The following is a 24,739-nucleotide window of genomic DNA, read 5'->3' as shown; positions in this document are numbered from 1 at the left end:
TCACAGGTGGATAAGCCTTTATAGGAAAGCAAAACATATATTTAAACAATTATGAAATATGAATATTATTGATAAGATCAGGTTAGTTAATCAGGGTTGAGCTTCCTTTCTACTCCACAATACTTGAAAAAACACTTAAGTGGTTAGAGTTGAGTTTCTTTTCTTCTCTGCAGTACATAGAAAATCACTGAACACATAGCTCACACTGGTCATAGCGGTTTTTTGATGTCCATAAAACATGTATACAACTCTGTTGAACCTGTTCAATGATAGTGGAAAGGAAGCCCAACCCTGACAAAATACCAAGTTTTTTAAAAACAATATTCATATTTCAGAAGTATTTTTTTTTTGCTTTGACTATGAGCACCTTTTGGCATGTGGCAGACTGATAGCAGTCTACTGAAAAATATGACCAATATATATATAATTGTGAGATGCACTCAACACACAAAATCACACTACCATGGATCAGTCTTCCTCTCTCAATTATCAACATGGTTTGCAACAGCCAGAACACATGCAAATATGTACTGAGCATGTACACAAAAACAATCATAAATTTCCCGAGTATCAAAATATCAACTGTGGTTGAGTAAAATCTGACATTTGAATATTGAGTTCAGTGGTCATGCTTGCTCAGTGTTATACAAATTCTGTCCTTTTCATTTCAAGCCAATATCACAGTGAAGCAATCCACGGTTTCATCAGGTGACACAAAGCAGAACGCAGACAGATAGTTCATCAGAGATTTTGTTAATACATCTCACAATTCATGGACAATTTATTTCTTTTCTTTATTTGGTTCATTACACATCTTCAAAGTGACATATCTTTACACTGCAAATAATCAGCTGTTTTACAAATTGACATATGACAAGATACACAAATAATAAACATTCTTCAAGAAAGTGCTCCTCACAGGTGTAATCTCACTTTTACTCTGGATTCATCAACATTTCCCAATTTCAATACTCAGTGGCCGTCACAATTGCAAAGATCAAACTATCTCTAATTTCACAAAGCTCACTCCACCATCTCTAATCTGCATTCAGCGGAGATAAGTATTTGATGAGTGATGCACAGATCATGAAATCAACTACCGGTATCTCTATGTCGATGCATGTTTACACAAATACACAAGGCTTGTCATTCTATATGTCCACTATCTCAAATTTTGAAATTATTGAGCAGATTGTCTGTCAAAGGGAATTCAATGTACTGCAATACACCTTGCATCTTATCACATAAATGATAATTTTCAATATTCAGAAGCTAACTTGTATTTAGTCAGGTAAGCATTCTTTCCAGTATCTGTGCTCTTCCCATCACAAGAGACTAGTATGACCTAAAATCACGATTTCAGTTGTTAATGTTTCATAGGATGCAAAACGCGTACTGAGCAAATCATCCATGCATAACAATTATACTTCACATTTGTTTCTGAAAATAGTGTCACTTAGCACATGAACGTTTGTTACCATTCATAATAGGAAATTGTTTAATGTTAACGTTTGACTACATAAATTTTCATAATTTCCATTTCCCTTTTTACACGGTATTTTTACACACATCTAACTGTACAAATTTACATCTCTTAACACAGAAACATCTTTTCTTTCAAAAAGGAACTTCTGACATCAACCAGAAGCCAAAAAACACAATGTTACAAATGGAGTTTTGGAGTATTTCATACATCTTATAACTTCTTTAAAAGTATGTGATAACATTGAGGGTAGGTGTCTACACTGACTTGATATTGGTGAAAAGTAGAAGAACATAGATTCCTTATCACTTGTGGAGTGCAGGGTGAAAACAATTTCAAAATACAGCTGGATGAGGTGTCTATTCACATGTCACAAGATTGCCAGATGGAACTATTCACCAAACCCTTAACTATGGAAAACACATGACAAACCACACATTGACAACATTAAATCTTTCCAAATTTCAACACTGAGGGCACTTTACATTCTCCAAAATGAACATGATCGCCAATGTGCAAATAAAAACCAATAAGACTATGGGATACCAATATTACACATAGTTGCAAATACATGTTTATTTGACAAACATGACCTAAATTGAGTCACTTTAATATATATACAGCTTATATCTTCTATTGTTGACAAGGTTCAGAGGAATGCAAGACACGAGGTAAGAGCAGGTTAGGACAGATGCTTAGATACTTTGATTACATTACAACATTTTCTGTTCAGCACAGTACGATTTCATTGTATGTCATGGAAACTGTATTATTTGATGAGGACAAATCTCGTTTCAAAGTACTGGAAGTGCAAATAAAACTGAAAATTTGATTAAAATTCAAAGTCCAAACGATGTACTAAAACCACTTCAAAACCTCACTTAATTTGGCAGTTCCATTCTCTGCTGGGAAATCTTCATGTGAAATAAACCATACATCATACACTAAATGTCTTGTAACATCACTTTACCTAGCAATGATTCTGACATACACATTTTATTTTACTATCTCTAAAAGCCAACCTAATGAGAACGATACACAACATGAGTGGGGTAGTTGATAGAATTCTGCACAGAGAAAGGTAAATCAATCTATTGTTTTTTCACCATACAGTTCCTTATTGCACATTTTTAGGGAACGGAAGTGTCTTTTATTAGCAGTGTTTTACACATGATCAACACCTCCATACTGAAAGTATAAGACATGATGACAGTATGATAAAAAAATAAAAATTGGGTAGAGTTTATGAAATCAAATACTAGTTGATCACAATAATATTGTACATGAGTTTTTGACCAGTAATGAACCGATTGATGTAGTATTCTGAATAAATCATCATTTACACAAATTTTTGACAGCCCAAGTGATTAATTGTGATAAAACACAAGCTAAAACATATAATTAAATTATGGCAGAGCTCCCAAATACACCCCTTTGACAGAAAGTCACAGCATTTTGTACAGAGAAGTTACATAGATTTCTAAGACTTGGCTTGAGTCTAACTAAATATAGGCTTTGCATCTATGAACCTTGAATTTCCTTCACCACTATTCATAAAATATTCCTTTTGACATCATCGCTGAGATACAATGAGGTGAGATGATTGCAATGTCTAACGCTTCTCCAGGAAATCAACATTAATATGGTAATACACATATGGATAATATTCCTGGCCTGAGAGACCCAATCCTGGAATATCATCAGCTATCTGAAATGAAATGGAAATAAACAAAACATTAAAAGAGAACACTGAGAAAGCATGGAAAATAAGAATTGGCATGTACAAGGACTTTGTGACAATGAATTTCAACAACAGTATTACTATAACTGATGGTAGTTTCTTATATTCAAGTGACAAACTACCAGTACATTTTTGCAATATTTTCTTTACTTTGATTTCCACCATGCTGCTGACTTTGACACTATATTTCTACATCAGCATTTGAGTTCAACTCCTACTGAAACTTTGAAGAAAACAAACACAGCTTGCCCTGCAGCACTTTTTGATGAAAAGTATTGATTTCAAAAACCAAAGAAGTCAGTGCTACTTCTCATAGTACAGTACATGAACTGTAACTTGGATCTGTCTTTGTCCTGTGTCATGGAATGGAAGGTGAGCTGACTAGTGTATATAATCAGCTTGCATTCCATTCCATTTTCAATGCTTTGTCCGTGAATGTGATGGACACAAAAATCATGAATTTGACAACTACCTGATACTGTTCTGAATGCAGAAGGTTGAGAAATCTCAGAAAGATTCTTTGCAGTGAACATGGAAGTACAGATTGTAAGATTCTGCAGGTCTATCACAGACTGGACAATCTTTCAACAAGTTCAGTCTGGTAATTGTGCACATTGACCATTTGGAAGGCAAAAAAGGTTGACATTTCACAGAGTAGAGGACACACGATGGTTAAAAGAGGTCTATTCTAATTTGCCAATTGATAGTCACGTGGAATGCGTTCTTTTTGTGCTGATCCACATTAACGACGTCATCAGGCATCATTTGTCGGAATGTTGCCTGCCAGGCATCAGTTCCAAGAAATGATGCCCGCTGACGTCAAAAACGACATTGGTGCATGCAGGAACCGGAATGTAAACAAAGATGTCATCTGCGGCCAATCAAAACAATAGTTAAGAAATGTCCAGGTTTATCCTACTTACTGAAGAACTGAATGCTCTGGTGTCCAACAAAGACTCGAAATGGACGAAAATGCTAATCAAAGGTGCATTGAACATTTTGCAGAAGTATTGCAATCCTGAAAGGAAAACTTTTTCTTGCCGAAGCACTCCAGCATATTACATGCGACAAGTTTTGTGTACGGTATGTTCTTATGCATGATTGCGGATGAGGTGTGTTATAAAACACGCCTGTCAGTCACCCCCAAAACAGACTGTTTCCCTCGGCCTTCGGCCTCGGGAAAGTCTGTTTTTGGGGGTGACTCACAGTTCCTTTGGTTACAGACATATGCTGTTGCCCTCATGGCCAGTCAATATGTGTGTAATGTTTTACATTAACTTACATCAGAGGAGGTGAATGCACTGGAGTCTAGATGGTTGTACAAAGTTTTCAAAACATCCCGAAGCTTCTTGGTTTGCCTTTTGTATGGCTGCAACAACATGGCTTGGAAATTAACAGGCAATCCATACCTAGATAGCATAGAACATATCATCTTGGTCATTATGTAATCTCACTACCCCTGTCATTGTGCCGTTGCACAAAATTTGATACCAATCCTAATACAGGTAAAAACAATTTACCAAAACCTCTTGGTGGATTGGTTTTCTTTTCTTGTGTATTATGCATCTATGTAAACATCAGCTTGAAAGAACAGTCATTTTATTAACTGTTGTAAGGGATATAACATGTACACAACTGACAGAGCCACCGTTCAAAACTCCAGTAAGACATTTACGCAAAGTCACCTTGGTCACGGAATTAGTTATTCACACATATTGACAAAAGAAAGAGCACTTGAAATTTTAGAGTTTGAGTTATCTTTGAGTGATGCAATTTTTCATGTTGACATAATCAACATGAGGCTAAAACAGATATTGCGTCTGTTTCTATAATAACGTTCCTGGAGAAAGATAGGGAGGTAGGAACCTTTGTGCAACAACACAAGGAACTTGAAACATTTGGCAAAATTTCCCTGATTTTGTACGGCCTTGCTTTTATGTCAAAAACAGGTTATTGTCAGCAGGTCCAAAGTAGCTTCGATCAGTTATCATATTTTTTCCTTGGTCTAAATGAAATGATCTACTCACCTCAACACTGATTCAACAAAAACTCTCAAAGTTTTCACATGAATCCAGGCAGTGAATGCCTCACTGAAATTCACTTTTAACCATCTCACTAGAGGGCCCTACTCAAAGTAAAAGTAAACAGTGAATGAATTAGTGTGCGGTATAGAATAGATGCTACAGGCACTTCATAATATGACATTTATCTATCAGTAAAGTACAATTTTCTTGTTTGGTTTGTGAGCCATTCAACTGCTTCTACATTGAGACACATGATAAGATAACATGTTCAACCATGAAACCCTAGGAATAGAATATTTGAATGACTATCATATACTATGACAAGACAGGTAAAATTATCATTCAAGTACTTTCCAGCTTTATTTGATACTTAGTTCAGATCCACTATATGCCCCATATGACAAAGTATTCGTACTTAAAAACATAATTGACATGCATAAAGCTGTCCATTCACTACATCAAAATAATGATATTGTTTCAACAGTATTGTAAACACATGTGGTAAATGATTTTGATATCAATCTCAAATTGGATGGGTATTCAAACATCTGCATTGCTGCTTCTGCATAATGCCATCATTTCCTATCACAAATGTCATCAAAAAAATTTAAACGACTTACAAATTGTTTCTTTTTGTCAGAGACGAGTCTTGAGATTTCGTTCTTGTCAGCGACTAGTTCCTCTTCATTGTAAGTGAAATCCCTGACAACAAACCTGTGAAATATAACATGACATGAGTAAAGCTTTCTTGGCTCATGGCTACTGAATTGTTCAAAATCGAAAAATTTAGTGTTGATAGCCTTCAGTACTTCAACAGAGCTTAGATAAAGCAGTGTCACAAGAGTGAAAGGTAATGTTATTGTTTGGTCTAGGCTATTGCAGGAAAGATATGAATATATATCCTTTGAATCGTGACCCTCTGTAACACTGCTCACAGTGTTCATCCTTTGAACCCTGACCCCTGGTAACATTGCTCACAGTGAAACTTGTAACACTGGGGTGTTACTTTCATCACTATCTCAAAATTTCAATGCAATAGATATTTTGTTGCTCTTTTTCATTTACAAGTTCGTACAGAATCAAGTATATATCCAGTCCACACATTTTAAACTGTTTCAAATGGTCAACATAACACTCAGAATGACAACTGGTATAGCAATTATTTTGATACAGGCTTTCATATTATTTGTACTCACCTTTGTTCCCTTGCATGATGTTTATACTCATCCACAACTTTCCTGAATAGAGTTACTGTGAACAAACCGTACTCACCATCTTCATAAATTAACCTGCAAAAAAGACAATTGAAATATACATTGCCTTATCTATTTCATTTTCTTGTCTGTTCAGACTCATTGACTGAGTAAAATCATGGTTCTGACTGACATGATGGAAATACATGTATTGCTTTATTTTAATATTTGGGAACACATAGAAGTTGAGGAGTTGAGTTTGGTTCAGGAGACCCTTCAAAAGTGTACACAGTTACTGATTTATTTGCTGGTGATTCAAGTGCATTAAACTGACCAAAGGTGTGATTATGATTTACACTTTCTTGGTACTAATCATGGACGTGGGCCAGAATGGCAAGAGAAAAGTAAACTATATAAAATGATTTTTAGCTCAGATTTTGGCAACAGCAAAGGTATACACTATCTGGAGGATTATTACTGATTCACCCCACAGGTTTTTACTACCACTATACATCGTTCTCTAATCCATCATTTTGAATTAACAGAAAACTAAAAGATTTCAGACTTTCATCACTAGTGGATTTTTTCTCACCCTAAATTTGACCAGAATTTCTACTTCAGTCCTCAATTTCTACTTCAGTCCTGCAGCTTAAAGTATAAACTGTGTGGGACATTATTGATCATCAGTTTTATTTGCATCCAACTGACTCAGCTGGGTTAATGAATGTTTCAAAATGCTTGAGTACATGTAACTGACCAGCTTAAGCAACACACTGACACCAAATAATACACAGCCTTTACTTGTAAGCCTAGATGGAATGTGTTGGCTGAAATTCATTATCATATCTATATATCTACAACTGCTCATTTGTTCTACCGTACTTGTTACCTACATTTGTATTATTTGAACATTGGGCACACTCTGTGATTGTCTAACTAACTATTCACTGGTTTCATTCTATATAAACCGTTCTATTATCAGCCTATCTCTAATTTCATAAATCTTTTTTTCAACATTTCTAGCCAATGATCTTTGGCATTTTTGCAGGATCTATTATTAAACCCTTCTTGCTTTTAACCCTGTTTTAAGAAGCTGTAAAGCTATCTTACATATATCAGGTAATGTCACTTTTATCATGACAGACTTACTTGGTTGACCTTGGTACGACCATGTCTGTCAAACTTTCATATTTTAATTTCCAATCCTGGTACATAGCTCTGAAATGAAAAAATGTAAAATTTTACCTTTTATCAGAATATGGACAAGCAGAAAGTATTGATCCTCTGGTTGTGCAGTAATTCTGTGTAAAGGGTCCGTTATGTCTATCGATGCTGATGAATCTGTTCGATTGCAAATTTTGTGAGCACTCATCCAGCAAAATACTAACTTATGATATTCAGAGCATTTCAAACACAGCATCAGAAAAGAATATTAAGCACTGCTTGTTAATTTTAATGAGTCAAGAAACCAAGAAATGCAATGATAAATAATAGTTTTATAAATCTTGGAAAATTAAACAGTGGTCAAATGCTACAGTGGTAAACTTGACTCATCCATTACAACCACTAACACACAAAGCTACTTACTTTTGTACAACCACCAACAGAGTTGTCAGGTACTCTGACTGCAGGACAAAATCTTCCTTCTTTACAAGGTCACCTAGAGTTCTGGTCAATAAACTACCACTGATGGGAAAAATAATGCAAAACCATTCATCCTTGTTACTCAGAAACAAATATATCTTATATATGACAAAAAAGTGACTTTATGAAACACAGACCCTAACACATGATGACATGGAAGCTAAATTCATTCTTCTGAATCATCTTTGACATTTTATGCATTGTCAAAATAACTCTGTTATCTTTGTATGTGTGCCTGTCAACGTCTGCAAAGCTGGAACACATCATGATTTTATATTTTGACCTTTGTAATTACACAAGATACATCAATATCATATAGACTCACAGAGTTTTCAAATCTTAATAATACCGGTGTATGTCCCAGAGACAGCAACTAAGCATGCAACAGCTAAATTACAACAACAATAACAATATCACTCAGGGCAGCTATAGTAATATTAGTTACAATAGCCCGATAAGGTTATTGTAGTGATATGTGTACACAAAACAATAGTACTTACGTTGATTTTCTTTCTAGTGACTGTAAGCTACCTTTAAGATTGTTGTAGGCTGCAGATTTTGCTTTCAAGTCAGCGTCTATCTGAGATACTTGCTGCCAATGATTAAAAACACAAAACACAATGTTTCAATGTACAGAATAGGTTGTTGAATCAGAAGAAGCGTGTATACATCACCAGTCTTCTTGCTAAGATTGGGGAACATTTGCAAACGATTTGGGATCCTCCGTGTAATTTCTGCTCTCCCATAATCTGATTACATCGATATACCAGGGGAAACCCTGCCATGACTGGAGAAAAGTTACCTGCAACATCTACCTGCTTCCCACCCTTTTTAAAAACAGTGTCTGCATTTTAACATGCATGCATAGCCATCATTTCATTCACCACGTCCTGGCTTACACTTTTAAAGTGCAGTAGTTGTCGCACTGCGCATGCTTGTGAGGGGGTCCCCTGTTGAAAACATATCCAAGAATGCCGCACTAAGTTACGGGTTGTTTGCGATATTGCCGCTTGTTAAAATGGCAGCCGATACCCACTTATCAAATCTAACACACAATAAAAGGTCAATTAATCTAACTTAAATAATTGCTGAATATTGAACAGGAATGGCACGCTGTATTGAAATCATATTTGAACTTGACTTTCTTGAGCTGGGCTTGGCTACTGTTATCGTTCAAGCACACTTAAGAACATGTACCTGTACGAGTGTTAATATGCCCTCACACTATCAAATGACTGGGCTCTAGTTGAGAACTTTTATTTCCAGGGCCCAATAGGAGTCCAGTTGACAATAAACGCAAGCTACAGAAATCCAGAGCTTGCAAAGCAATGCCCGCTGCAGCAAGAAGCATCTGTTCCGTGGTCTGCATGAACGTTGGGGTCAAGAGAACCGGGTATATGGCGTGCCCCACTCGGCTCTAAATCTGACTCCACTACGAAGTTTGCCCCTGTGGTGTGGTGCAAATGATAATTCCGAGTAACGGTATCAAGTCAAGTGAAGGACCTTTCATAGGTCTTTCTGTGGGATTATCTCATTTGACCGAAAATTCAGACCTGCTCGGCAATCAGGAGGTACAACAACAAAAATTGCATAGCACCGATGTGGGCCTACACTAGGCCGTTCAATCACTGTTATAATCCATTGTAGGTCCACAGGATGTCTCAACACGTCCCTATGCGTAGCCATGCAATTTTCCTGTCAAATGCTGAGAAAAACCTGCTCACTTTGTCTTTTTTTTCCTGTCATTGACTATTTCTTGCTACATATTTCTAGAGGAAGTTAGCAATGGTGATCAACATGGTCACGAGTCAAGTCTGTTGTGGGGCAAAATTCTCTTTTATCCATGTACGTCAACGCGGTGACCGTCTCCCTCACCGATGTAACAGCATCTCCCGTGTCCTGCTCTGGCTTGCTGATCATGGTCTTGAGTGTAATTTTTGTGAGCTACATTGTGCTTGTTGCTGGTCTACATATATATACAATGTTAATCATTTTAGTGATGTATTTTTACTGTACTGTACATAGCATTTGAGTACAACCAACGTTACCGCACGTGATCAAACCCCATTTGTTCACCGTGACTGCGTCCAGTAAACTCAGCGACATAATGCGCAGAGTGTTTTGTCTCAATGTTCATAGCCTTACATGAGTTTGTAAATAGAAATACACTACTGAAGTTTGTTTCTGATCTTAACATTTTACTCTTGCATGATCTTGAGTCTTACAAAGGCGTTTACAAATTGAGGGACTGCTTCTATCTCACTCCGATTGAAGTTGAGAAGACTTATATTCATAAAAATTCATGTTTATCAACAAAAAAGTCGCACATGCGCAGTGCGATAATCACTGCACTTTAATGTCCAAGTATTTTCATCAAATATTTAATACCAGTACAGCCAGTAATATCTGAACACATTTAATGTCCAAGTATTTTCATCAAATATTTAATACCAGTACAGCCAGTAATATCTGAACACATTTCAAAAGTATCCGTACATACACGGAGAAGTACTGTACAACTAATGACAGGCAAGTAAACTGCTATCTACTGATTCACTTTCTACTTACAGATCTACTTCGGAGATTGTATAAAGCTCATACTGCAGACTATATCAGATAATTTTCACACTCTCATGATAGTACATTAGTAGGGTAGTCTACTATATTGATCCTATGACAGTAACCTCTGAACTGTAGCCCCACAGTGACAGAGACTAGCCCTAACCATAGCCCAAACTGGTGGGTGAGTAATGTTCAATCAGTAGGTCCTGGGGTAACAGTCCTGACACCATTACATTGACAATTAACCCTTTCACAATCATGGTTTTTCCCAAATCCCCCCTTATCAATACATAGTGTGGACATGTTTACTAGGAATAGGGGTGGAAAGGTTAACTGTGAAAGAGACAAGCCATACCTTACTGATAATCTCTGCAATGTTCTTCAATGGTTGTTTGATAGGATACTTAGCCATATCCCATTGAAACCTTGTAAGGTAGGTATTCAGATCCACTGCAGGTAGCAATAATCAAAACTCAGTTTATCAACATGGCAGTAAGTGGTGTAATATAGCAACCTTCAGCTGTAACAACTCAAACCATCCAACCATTATGTAAGACACTGAAACATTACACAGCACACATGGGTTTGGCTTGATGTGCACCAGACATATAACATGGTACACATTACAGAATGGTGAAAAGTGCAGGGTGACCAAACCAATTACCTAATTTATTCTGCTTCTATAATAGTCTCTACATGCACCTATACCTATCATCTCCATGTGCTGGGTGAACAAATCAAATACTTGAATGAATGATAAAATTATCAACACAGTAAATTATTTTTCATGATATTTCAACTCTTTTCATTTCAAATCTCTGATCTCTTCCTGTGAACATTTTATCAGCAAAATATTAAGAAACAAAGCTCAGTATTCCAAACATCATTAAGAAATTTCTTTGCATTGTCGAATCAACAAAGACTGTCTCATTGATGCCTGTGATGCAATGCTATCGAGATAAATGTGAACAAATGCACCCTAACACTAGAATGTGTGATTTTCGATGCAGAACTGTTTGCTGATGGGTATAGTACCATACCAATGTAGAAAAGTATGACTGTGTGTCGTATGCAAGGAATGAGAAACCATAACTGCCCACAACCCAATGCAACAGACAATGAAATAAGACCAAAAAATACCAAAACAAACCTATCATTTATTAACCCTTCAATTCATCAAATATGCAATCACACAGAGTATCAGACTCCCTGAAGGAAATCACCCAAAGCTGGATTAGAGCGATTCATCAAACTGCATACATTTGATTCTGACCCTAAAACCCCCATATTCACCATGTACATGTATGATACACAAAGACGTAAACACTTGTCAGCAAAGCTATTGTGAAGCCAATAATTTATGTATCTTGATTGCTGACTAACTGACTTTTATGATTTCACAGGTTATAAATTGTCAAATACAGTTGAAGCATATTTCAGATCAGTTGAGGTCATAGGTCAGCAACAGAAGTGGATTGTTAACCTTTATCTTGTACACTTCAAGTCATTTCTTAGTTGTTGGTTTTTTGAACTTTTTTGTTAAATTTTAAATTGCTACAGTAGTACTTGAAAATATCATTTTGTGTATGACATGGCTTTTTCATCTTCAAATTTCAAATAACATAGCAAATAGGAAGAAATATATGACCAATGCCAAATTATCCATACAGTTCAGACTACACAACATAAACTTTTTTGCATAACCTGATTATTATTAAATCTATCCTGGCTTCATCATAGTTTTTCACTGTCAAATGTTTGTACAAACAGAGAATAGGATGATGCAATTCACAAGACATAGGCTGCGTTACCTCCATTGACCAACAAGTTTTCAGCTTGTTTGTCATTAAAATCTTCCACAGAATGACAGCAGGTACAGAAAAGAGGCAGGCAGATTTAACAGCAAGATACGTGGTAAATCATCAACAAAACATTGCAGTCTGTGACATAACTCATAAAATGGTGACTGAACAACAGTACAGATATCATTTTGAATGTGCTTATTGACAGACATACATCCACATTATGTGTGTGTGTGGGCGACATAAGGAATCGCGGAAAAATTTCTTCATCTATGTTACATACAGGTGGATACCAAAGTTTACTTTCATGTGTATGAAATCACAACATATTTTAAATTGACCTACCTCCATTGGCAAGGAGGTTTTCTGCTAACTTATCCCTTTGGTCTTCAAGCACATCTCCAAGGTACTGTGCTACTTTTCTGGCAACTCTAGGAATAGAATTGTGATTCAAAACAGAAACCTTTACTTCATGAGTGGTTTAAATACTTGTTCTGTTAATTGAAGCATACCCAGTGTTTATACATCAAATTCATTTCTGTTCTATACACTGAGAATATGCCATAGCAAGACAGATACACAAGTGAAAATTCATAGAGAAGTCTGGTGAACTTTTGTGGAAATCTCTGATACTGTAAATTCAAATATATCAGCCCTTGTCCATCAGTTGTACTGCAGTTTGTAGTTGTATCTTACAAGACCTAAATTTCCCATCTTATTCCCATGCAAAGGAGTGTACACAATGTCAAAACACTCTTTATACTTATTACAATATTCATACTCTGTCTAGCTAAACAATTGGTCACCAGGAAAAAACCACCAAAATTTCTTGTTCTCACGATAACTTTGTAGAATGAAATAAGAAGAAACAAAATCAACAATACGTTGTACGTGTACACTAATTTTTATGTTTGGTTTTCACGCAATTTTATGATGACATCGCATGAAGAAATCAAAATTTTGAAATTAATGTTTTTCAGCTGAAGTAGTTTTAATGGTAACCTTTTTGATGAAACCATGTGCAGTTTTCAAAGAAATACTTCAAAATAATACTACTTAACACTGTACCACTGGTATGACATGAACTCTTACATGTATTGACAATAAATGTTGTGCATACAATGCAGTAAATTAATACCACAATCACAGTATGAAATCGTAGTCAAAGGCTTGAAATTTTTGATCGTGCACTAACTGACAAGATGCATGCAACTACTTTTGAATTATCACAACACACGGGGAGAAGCAGTGAATGGGAGACCCTTCATATTATTTGCATAAATTACCCTGATGGTGTTGAACTCTGACAATAGAATATGGTATTGAACTACACAGAGAACAAAGCACTATGTTGCCATTTATTGTTACTATCACACAAGTAATTACAGTGGGTTCACATGAGGGTGTAAGTTTATGAACTAAGTTAAAGCCTTTACAGACTATAATGATTTCACCCATCCGTATTTGTACTTCCCCTTTAGTGTAACAAGGATCAATGGTGGCACTAGAAATTCCTTTCAGAATTTGCCAAACACAGATGACTTCATAAAGGCACATAGAATTTAGAATGCAAAGTAACATGAGAATCTTAAAACATTAGCCATATATGAAACACACACCATCTGGAAAAGCTGTATAATGATGCTATCATTCTAATGCCATAATTGTATCTCATAAAATTCCAGGCAGTTTTTGTGTTTGATAACTCGATTAAAGTTATACTATAGAATCACTCCAAATCATAGACGTTATCTTATGTGGCCATTGCATGTCAGTGCTGTGGCTTGATTATAAAATGGAACTCTCAGAAGCCAAAAGGAACTTTTATGTTTTATTTTTACATTGATTTTAATGGACAATAAAGTATTTGATTTGATTTGAAAATACCAAAATTTTATACCAGAGTCTATGTTTAAGTTCATTACAGTCTAACCGTATTGTACTTCAATTACTTTTGTTAGCATGGAACATTTCTGTAGTATTTGTGGATGATCTATTTTTAGGTATTAGTGGTCATGTGACTGTGAATGGTACTGTCAACCCTTATGTTCTAATCTTAAAATTGAAACTGTAAGATGCTGGTAGGTAATGATCACTCAGTTTAACAATCAAATACCATAGATTATAGACAGGATGTGTAGAGGACAATGAAAAAATGAACTATGAATACTATGCATGGAAGGAGATAATGGCCAGAAATAAATTACTGACTCGTATGCAATCATAATGATACAATTTGCCAATGGTTCACAGTCATAAATGTACAAGAAGCATGTAATAAAATCAATACATTAAAATACATACCCTTCGACAAAAGCATCAAGCTTGCCAAGTTCATCAGACAGGCCTACAAGAACATCCAATGTACCAACTTTCAAGTCTGGAATATTAACTTTATGGTTCGCTGAGAGTGACTGTTCTTTGGCTGTCTTGTTGTTCATGCGGTCCCATGTCTGCTGACATGTTTTCTCACCCGGAGCGGATATCAACCAAAATTCACTCATTTCACTGGTATTTGAATCTTTGTAACTCCTGGAAACCATATGTAGAATGGGATCATGTTACAGAACTGTACGTATTTTATCACAGAAATCAAGAAGGCAAATGAAGATTGTGCACACAGTGCACACTAAAGCATTCACCGTTGTAGCTGGGACTAGTTGTAAAGTTATACACTGTTTCTATCAGTCTATCTACCTACATGTATGTTCCCAACTTTTGACAAGAAAATGAAAATGAACATAATCAACTTCATCTTCAATCAAATCATAACATGTTATCTTAACACATCAATATTTACATACCATTCTCTTTCAACAAGCAAGAATGATTATATTGAATTTCGACAATTTTAAAAAAGAGGACATAAACTGAACTTACATCTAGAAACTGAAATTTCAGCCTAAACTAAAACTTCATACTGCAGTTTGAAATAACTGTAAACCGGTTCTTTGTAAATATGTTAGAAAACCATATCACAAGCCACTGTTCATCTATATGTTTGTGGAAATGTATTTCAAGCAAATGTAACCTTTCGTGTACCAAATTTCCCTGTATCATAATTCAACACTATGGCCCTACAAATAATATGAAATACATTTCTTCCAATTTAATTAAATAATTACCACTACACCCATCTGTTTGACATTCATATAAGACCATTCAGGAAATTTCTAATCCCGTAGTAAATTTATCGGGAATACAAGTGATAGATGTTAACATGCCAGGCTGTGTTACAATGCAATGCAAACACAAGAGAAACAAAAGTTGCATATCTTTTTGTAAATTCAGGTAGCTTTTTTGGTAAGCAACAGCACTTGGCTTATAGGTCATAAATTGGTTCCACATAAAGTGTATGGATTGATAAATTAGAACTTTGCAGGGAAACCTCTAAAATAAAAATATCCGATCCATAAATAGTACATGTTGTTTGTTGTTCACATTGTACAGGAAAGTGCATCAATCTCTGAACAACCACTTTTAAGGAGGTACTGAAATAACTGTGTCTCGGATTGCTTAACTTTGACACACAGTACCTACATGTATACAGAATGACTTCTGTACAACCAAACTATTTGTAGATTTATAACTCCGCTCAGATTAAATCGTCCGCACTGGGTCAGAGGGTAAATTCTACGTCGAATGACTTGACGTCAGTATGTTCCAAGTTTTCCCGTGAATATCACGAAAAGTATAACTTGCACTTTGCCCAATAGTATTTTAGGGGCAAGATGACTGAAAAAAACTAAAATGGGTCGTCCCTTTACATACCATCTGAGTATTAAACACACTGCATATTGCACCTACCATCAACAGTGCACAGCGTAGATGGTTATCGCCAGAGTGCACACAATCACACATAATATACGATACGTCCCAGTCAAGTTAGTACGGAAATAAGCCCGTCTGCAGCGATAAAGCCCCGGGCAATGGGCAGGTCTTAATAAATTAAAGTTTCGACAAGCGTTCGGCGATGTAAAGTAACGAATTCTCTATCGTTTGCTTGTAAATATGAAATAATTACCTTTCAGAATCCCAGAACAGGAGTTTGTCTCATGACCAGGAAGCGCACAGGGAACTATGGGTACAAACTCTGACCTTTGAAAATATGACCTTCCAAGGAATATGAGGGCGCTACCATTATTTATTCTCGATGGCGAATCTGTCAGTGAATATGGGGTCTACCCAATCATAGCTGGGGATTCTGAGGGTTTTCGGTCCAAAAGAAGTAGAGGCGGGGGGTAGTGGCAGATGAAATAAGTAACCGATAAAGTAAAGTGGAAAATTGTTTTGAAAATGATTTCATTTTTGATAAAGCAAAAATGAGCACGACATGTGGAGTGATATATACTTTATATACCAGTAGAAGCTGCTGAAAAGGCAGCTGAAAAGGTACCAGTCATTTGCAGTTGTTGATAGTTGGGGCATCCTACTAAATACATTTTCTTTAAAAAAACCATGTTCCATTCAACGTTTCATTTATTTGCTTTAAGATCTCAGAATTCTTACTTTAATAATGCTCTTTATGAAAATGATAAGATCTCAAATTTGAAACAACAATATTTCATTAAAGTAAATTGTGATTTTATTGATCTTTTTGTTTCAGTTAGTCATTACAATTTGCAGACGTACAACAAACTTTGCTGTTATTGTGGATTTTTTGAACATCGACATATTCTTTGCTGCTAATAGATTACCATCTCTGATGAACAGATGTGCACTTTCAAATGTATGATACCTTTAAGAAATTATGAAAAGCAAGCTGATGAAATTGATTGTTACAAGGAAAGACAGAGCAAGTTATAATTAATTAAACAAGAATTTAATTCATCATTAAAAAATTGTACATTAAACTCTTTGTATAATCAACAGTTGATTTGAGTTGGAACAGAATATTAACCAAGCTTAGCATACAAAAATAAGTAAGTACAGACTATTTCTGTATTTACAAATACAGTCAAAAGAGATGTTACACAATAACATCAGTAAAGCTTAAACATATAGCCAAAACTAACAACAAATAATGCACCTGTATTTACATGCATTTAAAATACATAGCGCTGTAAAGTCTCAAAAAAGACACCTTATCAGTGTGTGAAATTACATAAAATACAACATTTTCTACTTGTGATGGACAATCATCGAGTCAATTTAAATAAAGTCATTGTAAAACTTCTCCCTGAAATATATTAAAATCAGGATCTAAATGAGTTGATGCAATTACACATCTTCATATTACTTTATCTTCTTGGTCAACACTGCATTGATTTGAATGGTGTGACAGAGGAAAGGTGAACAACAACAAAGATTATATGAAAACTCAAGATTGGAGTGAGATTATTTATTTGTAAGAAAGTACAGGCAACAAGAGGAGGATGTAAGTGCAGGTAGTCTTTCAAACACTCCTAGTAAGATGAGTGTTCCCATATCCTTTGAAGGTACAAAATATTGAATTAATGCCTTTACGGCCGTGCTGGCTTTCACTTTATAGCCATTCACTGGCTTGAAAGAGCAGCTGTGGGAAACAGTAATGTTCCTCAGCCTCAGTGTGGGTTGTACATTTGATGAACAAACCACTGTGTGTCAGCCTATATGAAACACAATCCCATGTCTGTGTTGCTGGATACCACTTATACACAGAATGTTGCATCTAATGAGAATTCATTCATAAACACATGATAGGTTATTAAAGTAGTCTCCATGAAAACTGAGCATAATTAAAAGTATGACAAGATACAATATGCATAGTTAAAGAATGCATGTAGAGTAATCATTTTTAAATTCAAAAACACAATGCTAAGATTTCTAAAGATAAGTTTCTTTATATGTTCATGTTTTGACTTTATATGATGTCGCATCAATAACTATGATAAGGAGATGAGCTATCTGGATCATCCCTCTTTACATTACAGAAAAAACACTGACTTGTTATCTCTTGTTAGGAGTAACGTCCATAATATGACATAATTTCCACATCCATGCTGACATATGGACTTGGACCAGTTGTGGATGATCAGATATAAAGCTTATACACACTTGTTTTCACATTTCTCTGTTTCTCAATCTGATGTTAATATTACAGAAACAAGTATGATTGAGTTTTTACTGCTGTTGGAATCACTTTATCCAAAAAAGTCTTACCACATTGTCAAAGTACAATACAATATTAAAATGTTTAGCAATTTATTGCTATGGAAAGATTCAAGGACATTAATAGTACATATCTGAAATGAATAGAAACAACAATGAAAATGAACTTGCTTGTGCTATTGATACATTAGCAATTAACACATCTCCAAGTCATGATGTAATATTACAGGGCTATGCATGAAACAATTGTAAAACCCTTTCAGCTAAGCTTAAAGCAGTCACTGTCACTACTGAAGGGCAACATGTAAATACCATTGGATCCCTCATATTGATCAGTTTACAATTTTTCTGAATGATCTTTCTAGATTTTAGCAAACTTGTCAGCCAATACCGGTAAATGATATTTTTATTTTATTCTATCTGTCATCTCATTGGTGAAGCCTAATTCTACCAGAGGGATCTCCTTTACTAATGACTACGGGAAGATGTACATGTTGGGCTCAGTACACAACATCAAGGTCATGCTTTGTCTCAAACTCACTATCTTGCCATTGTGAGTCTGGTACCATGGTAACATGCCGTCAAAGCCTTGACCTTACCATCTTTTGATCATGAGCCCCGCAATAAAGTCACTTTGCCATGAAACATTTGATTATTATGATTGGTATGGCGGACTACTTTTCAGTGTTTCTTTTGAGATAATAAGTATCCAAAAGAGAGACTAATTCTCTTTCTATACTGAACTGAATGACTACAGAAACCAAACAAGTCTTGCTGTATGGTCACGTTGTCTAATAGATGTTACAGCATCTATAAATTTGAATGTAATGCAAAAAACAATTGTAACTTTTTAAAATTTAAACAAGATGGCAAATACTAGAATGAATATAATAATAGTTCAGTTCAACATGGCCCCGAAATGAATGATACAAATTGAAATTTGATGTACAACAAACACATTTTTTTTCATTTTTAAGAATAGCTGCCACCTTGCACATCAGCCAGCATAGTGTACCGGTATTTTGGAATCACTGTTAATTCACTCTTATCAAAACTATTAACCAGTGAGTATATTGAACTTCTATCTAGTACATTTAATCTTCAACACACATTCACTGAGTATCTGATGAATTAGTACTTCATATCCAACCCTCTAAAGTCTGATGGAGCAGTTCTAAATGCAGTGACTCTGAGAATGTCAGTCAACTTTTATGGCAAGGTCAATTTTTCTGGCTGCTATGTGCATCTTGCAATTGCCTTAAGCAATTCAAATCTTGAGAAGTGTTAGCAAAATGATACGGTAAAGTAACTATGACTGTCACGATGGGGAAAAACGGAATTGTATTCACAGCATATTTAGATCAAATCGAGCTGCATTCATTTTATCACGGCTGGCTGTCTGACTTCATCTATGAACAATACTGTAAAATCTGTGATTTTATCAACCACATATCTCTGACGCAAATTCAACAAACCTAGTTTGCAATATAGTGGTCTACAACTGCAAAAATCATATGAAAAACAACAATTGGGATTCTGAGCTGGATAAAGAGAGTAGCATCTCAAATTATTATACTACATTATTCATTATCATGGACTCCCTGAAAAAAATTCAAAAAACAGCTGCCATAATAAATCAAGAACCATTCTGTAAGCAATGGGTGTGTAACAGGAAAAAAAATGTGTGACAAACAAATATAAGGACACTTGGCACCAGCAAAATGCCAATGAAAACCTACTTTGGCACAGAAAAAGCATTAAGACAATCCATCAAAAAGTTCAGGTTTATCTCCTGCTTTTATGTCATTAAAATGTTTAACAAGGAGGGATTTTCTAGGTAGGCTAACAAAACCTCATTACAGAGAGATAGACACGAGTAGATTCAGGCACAGAATGAAGAAACAAGTTATCAGATAGTAAATACATAGTACTTGTTTTGTAAATGTTTTGATGCATCTAGATATTTAAAGCGGAACATGTACTGTACACAACAGTAAAATTGTTGGAACTCTATGTTGACTTTAAGAGTTGGTCGCATTAACATGGCATCTTGCAGAAACTACATTCTTTCATATTACTAATATATAATTGCTATATTTCATTGATTTTGAGAGGAGATTGATTTTGAGAGGAGAGCTGCTTTGTTTTGTTGGTAGTACAGTAAACACATCTTCTTTTTAACATTTGCAAGTAATTATAATGGCTATAACATCAGCATCTGATAATCTCTTTTTATATGGAGACAGAATATAGTCTGCATCGATAAAGTGGGATATATGGAAACTTGTTTGACTGTAGCAAACATACACTGGCTCACATTCTACGTGTAATGGGTTTGTGTCTATGATATCAATATTGATGCTACCATATTTCACCAAATGAAAAAGACCTGACATGGAAGTCAATACATAGATTTCATACAATCCGCTCTAATTGATCTATGCCAGTGATTTCTATGATACTATTCTTGTGATTACAGTGTCCCATGGTTGCTATGGTGGACACAATGCACAGTACACTTGGCTAATTTTCTTCCCGGTCAATTACACACATTCCCAGATTATCAATATTGACATATAGTCGATGCATCATCTCTGCTATGGTTACCGACAAGGAACACCTAATTATGCTTTTGAATTTGTTGTGAAGTGAGACTAAACTGTTATGCCCGAACTTCCTGGCTTGAAAAAGAAGATGATTCTCATAGCAAGACAGATGTTTTGATATCACATGTGAACGTCATATTATATTTGACATTATCATTTGACTTTGTAAATTTGTGCTTTGTAAAAATTGTTAAGGACTTAACAGCTGCTCTTTGAAACACACAGGAGACAGTGGTCACGCTGACCTTTCCAATAAATTTGCAGAGAACACATCAGAATATTGGTGAATAGAAAAGACACACGACATCATATCTTCTTCTGTTGCAGACAAAATAACACATCTCAGTTGACTGCATTGCCGATTGAATTTGTGAATATAATCGCCTTGAATTGCATCTTCAAATCATGCAGCCCTATGTTTGTTCAATGGTAATGCACTAATGATGCCAATGAACACTCATCAACATTGTATGCTACTGAAACACTGAGATATTGCAGCCTGTCATGTTACTAGGTGTGCTTCCAATGACAGCACCATATACTACTACCATACAGGAACTTTCTTTGACTCTGGAAAATTTGCACTTATCACATCATGTACTGATATATGGAGCAGAATGTTGCACAAAATGCCTAAAGTCATTTAAAAGAGTTGAACATTTTGTAATAGGGGAGAGTACACTTGCTGTCATCCAAATAGTAATGTAGATGTCACAATGTTTGCTATTCCAGGGTGCTCTGAATTCAGTGCACACAACTTGCTTAATGTTAAATCATAGAGTATCAAATTTTCAAATTCAGTATTTCCTCGAATTGACAGCATCAATTTTCCCAATTTTTCTCTCAAAATTTTTTTAATATGAGAAAAAAGAAGATGTGACAACCATGTATTCATTGCTTCACTGGTTTTCATTCTTCATTTCACATTGCTAATGACACACATGAGTAGAATCTGTTGCTGGACATTTACAGGGCCAGTAGCAGTAACTTTTTTCACTATTGTTTTTAACATCTATGATAGTTTCTTGTTCTGCTTCCCAAAATCATTTCAGATACAGTATTGAACTTGTCAACTCAGCCTGTAGACGTGTACATTGCATTATTACTGTTGACAAATGAATTCTGGTCAGGACTAGAGTTCAAATGTAAACAACAACAGTGCATCTTACATGTATATTGCTGCATTGACAAGCTAAATAGTCGGTGTTTCAACATGTTTTGGGGAGTAAAACAAGAACTTAGGATTAACATACAAAAACAGTGAAAATTTTCAAATGTTAAAGATACTGGCCCCCTGAGTACTGTAATATGTGACATGGAAATAATAGAAACATTGTCAAAGATAATGTATATCAACTACCAGTTTGATTTCATCTATAGAGGCAGTGTAGGGTAAATTCATATCAAAACGTTCCTCATTCACCCAACCAAATTTTTGAAATCCAAGATTCCAAGACTGCATTGTGGAGGTAACAGCTATTACTTCAAATACTAAACCGTGCAATTTTGCTTGATCTGGAGACTACTCCCGTATGAGTATCATTTCACCTTTGCAGACAGAGATTACATTTTTTGAATGTGGAAATGTTGGGTAAAATCTGACTGTTTACTTTGATTCTGCAATAATCCAGCTACAACCATGTTGAACAATGTGCAGTACTGAGACATAATAAACAGTTGCCACTTCACCTGAACTATATAGAAAATATAATAAATAATAAACTTCTCATTTAGCATGAAGTGTGCATCTCACAAAATTGAACATAATCTTCATTGTATTGTTGTAGTTTATAGTTAATGGACTAGGTTTGATTCTACACAACTGTTATGCAGTACGGGTGTACATGTGCAATCACTGAATATCAGCCTGTGTTTAGTCTTTCACTTTCCACTGTTGATTTTCTGTAAGTTGAACATGTGTAAATTGGTTTCGCCTTTTTAGCGAATTAGCAATTAGGCTGATTAGCAATTATAGCTACTTGAACATGAACCTCACAGAACACGAACCTCACAATAACATCTAAACCCAAAACATGTAATATTTTTGAATATACATAGTACGGCATGTATATGAAAAATTTAAAAGGTGAACATCAACTAACCCTGTATCTGAAAATACACGTAAAAATTCTATTAATGCATTTTGAAATTTTTAGAAGTTATTTGGAGCTTTTCTCAAAAAAAAAATCTTGGCAATATTTACAAACAAATACATATGTACAGTTACACTTCCTGGAAATGGAAGCCTTTTATAAAGAAATGATTAAAAGACAAAAGATACAACTTGCATAAACTTGAAGACTTGAAATATCAAGGTAGTCTTCCATTGAGGGCGGGTGTAAGATATCCAACATGGCCTTGTAATCTTTGAGATTTTCAGACCATTGGCATTGCCCTCTAGTCTAACACTCTTATCAATGGTCACTTTTATGTCAAGTTAAAAATGAAGAATTTGGACGGAACAAATGTTCTGTCTTTGCCAGAGAGTGTATGCTGATCTGATGTGTAAACAGAAAAAGAGAAAGCTATGTGCGACATTTGCATTAAAGGGCCAGTGGCTCAACTTTATCCAGAATTCTTTTCACTACTTCAGTTTTGTATGTCAATTACAAGTAATTGTGCTACTACCCAAAGCATGTTGAAACATCAGCTATTTAGATGTGTAAAATGCATTGTTATTGTTTGCCTTTGAATTCTAGTACAGACTAGAATTCATTTGTCAACAATAACAGTACAGTTTATATATGTACAGGCTTGGTTGACAAGCTTAACCCTGTGCATTGAGTATATCCCAACATGCTTTGGGGAGTAGCACATGAAAAGGTAGTGGACGTTAAAAATAAAAATAGTGGAAAAATATCATCAACAGTTACAATTACTGGCCCTTTAATGCTCATTGAGGGTAAGCAACTATATTATACCTGAGTAACACTTTGTTTCTGGTTGTAACAGTACTTTCTACTGTGTTAACAAAAAAACTGCAGCCATGCATTGATTTGATACATGCGATAAAATCCTCACTAGGGTAAAGTTAGCATCTGAAGTTGAAAACAAGATGAGTTCTTGGTGCCTAGTATCACGATGACCTGAGCTAACTTTGTTTCCAAGCATTCATATACTTGAAGGGAAGTTTTGAGTTACACAAAGAAAAATTTTTGAGCGTACACTAACATCTTAGAGCAAGAAAATTGGTAGGAAAATATCACTTGCAGAAACATGATACTTATCTATGTACAGAAATGTTTTCAATAATTCAAACTGTGCGGGTAAAAATAAACTGGCTGTAAATCTTGGTATTTCCAAGTTTTGATACTGACAAATTTCAGACTGTTCAGCAGCAAAGCTAATGCAGCATTTCTTCTCTTTGAGACTAAATTGCTGATGGACTGAGGACAAAAATCCTTGTGCTTCCTAGGGATGAAAGTATGCAGGGGTACTGGTACAACTGGACACTTGAATTACACTTCTAGAATTGTGAGTTGTAAAACTAATGCAGCACTTCTTCTATTTAAGACAGAATAATTGCTAATGGATTGAGGATGAAAATCCTTGTGTCTCCTGAGGATGGCCCTATACAGGGTATAACTCGAAATT

At 35.4% G+C, this 24,739-nt stretch overlaps 1 protein-coding gene across 2 annotated transcripts; it reads right to left on the bottom strand.

Annotated features, from left to right (window-relative positions):
- Positions 1–775: 775 nt before the first annotated feature.
- LOC139139854 (V-type proton ATPase subunit C 1-B-like) lies at positions 776–16,543 on the bottom strand. 2 transcript variants are annotated; one of them, XM_070708795.1, is made up of 12 exons: positions 16,474–16,543; positions 14,754–14,981; positions 12,795–12,880; positions 11,003–11,097; positions 8,586–8,677; positions 8,029–8,127; positions 7,591–7,659; positions 6,445–6,537; positions 5,869–5,962; positions 5,252–5,349; positions 4,507–4,633; positions 776–3,191 (listed from the first exon to the last, which is right to left on the bottom strand). In XM_070708795.1, the coding sequence occupies exons 2-12, from the start codon at positions 14,951–14,953 to the stop codon at positions 3,096–3,098; spliced, it is 1,149 nt and encodes a 382-aa protein (XP_070564896.1). In that variant the 5' UTR covers positions 14,954–14,981; positions 16,474–16,543; the 3' UTR covers positions 776–3,095. The 2 variants fall into 2 exon arrangements, with proteins under 2 accessions (XP_070564896.1, XP_070564897.1); XM_070708796.1 differs by having other exon boundaries at positions 16,257–16,521.
- Positions 16,544–24,739: the final 8,196 nt, after the last annotated feature.

Source organism: Ptychodera flava, chromosome 9 (assembly GCF_041260155.1).
Source record: "Ptychodera flava strain L36383 chromosome 9, AS_Pfla_20210202, whole genome shotgun sequence".
Taxonomy (NCBI): Eukaryota; Metazoa; Hemichordata; class Enteropneusta; family Ptychoderidae; genus Ptychodera; species Ptychodera flava.
The sequence above is the reverse complement of the archived record's forward strand: the minus strand, read 5'-3'. Positions and strand labels throughout refer to the sequence as shown.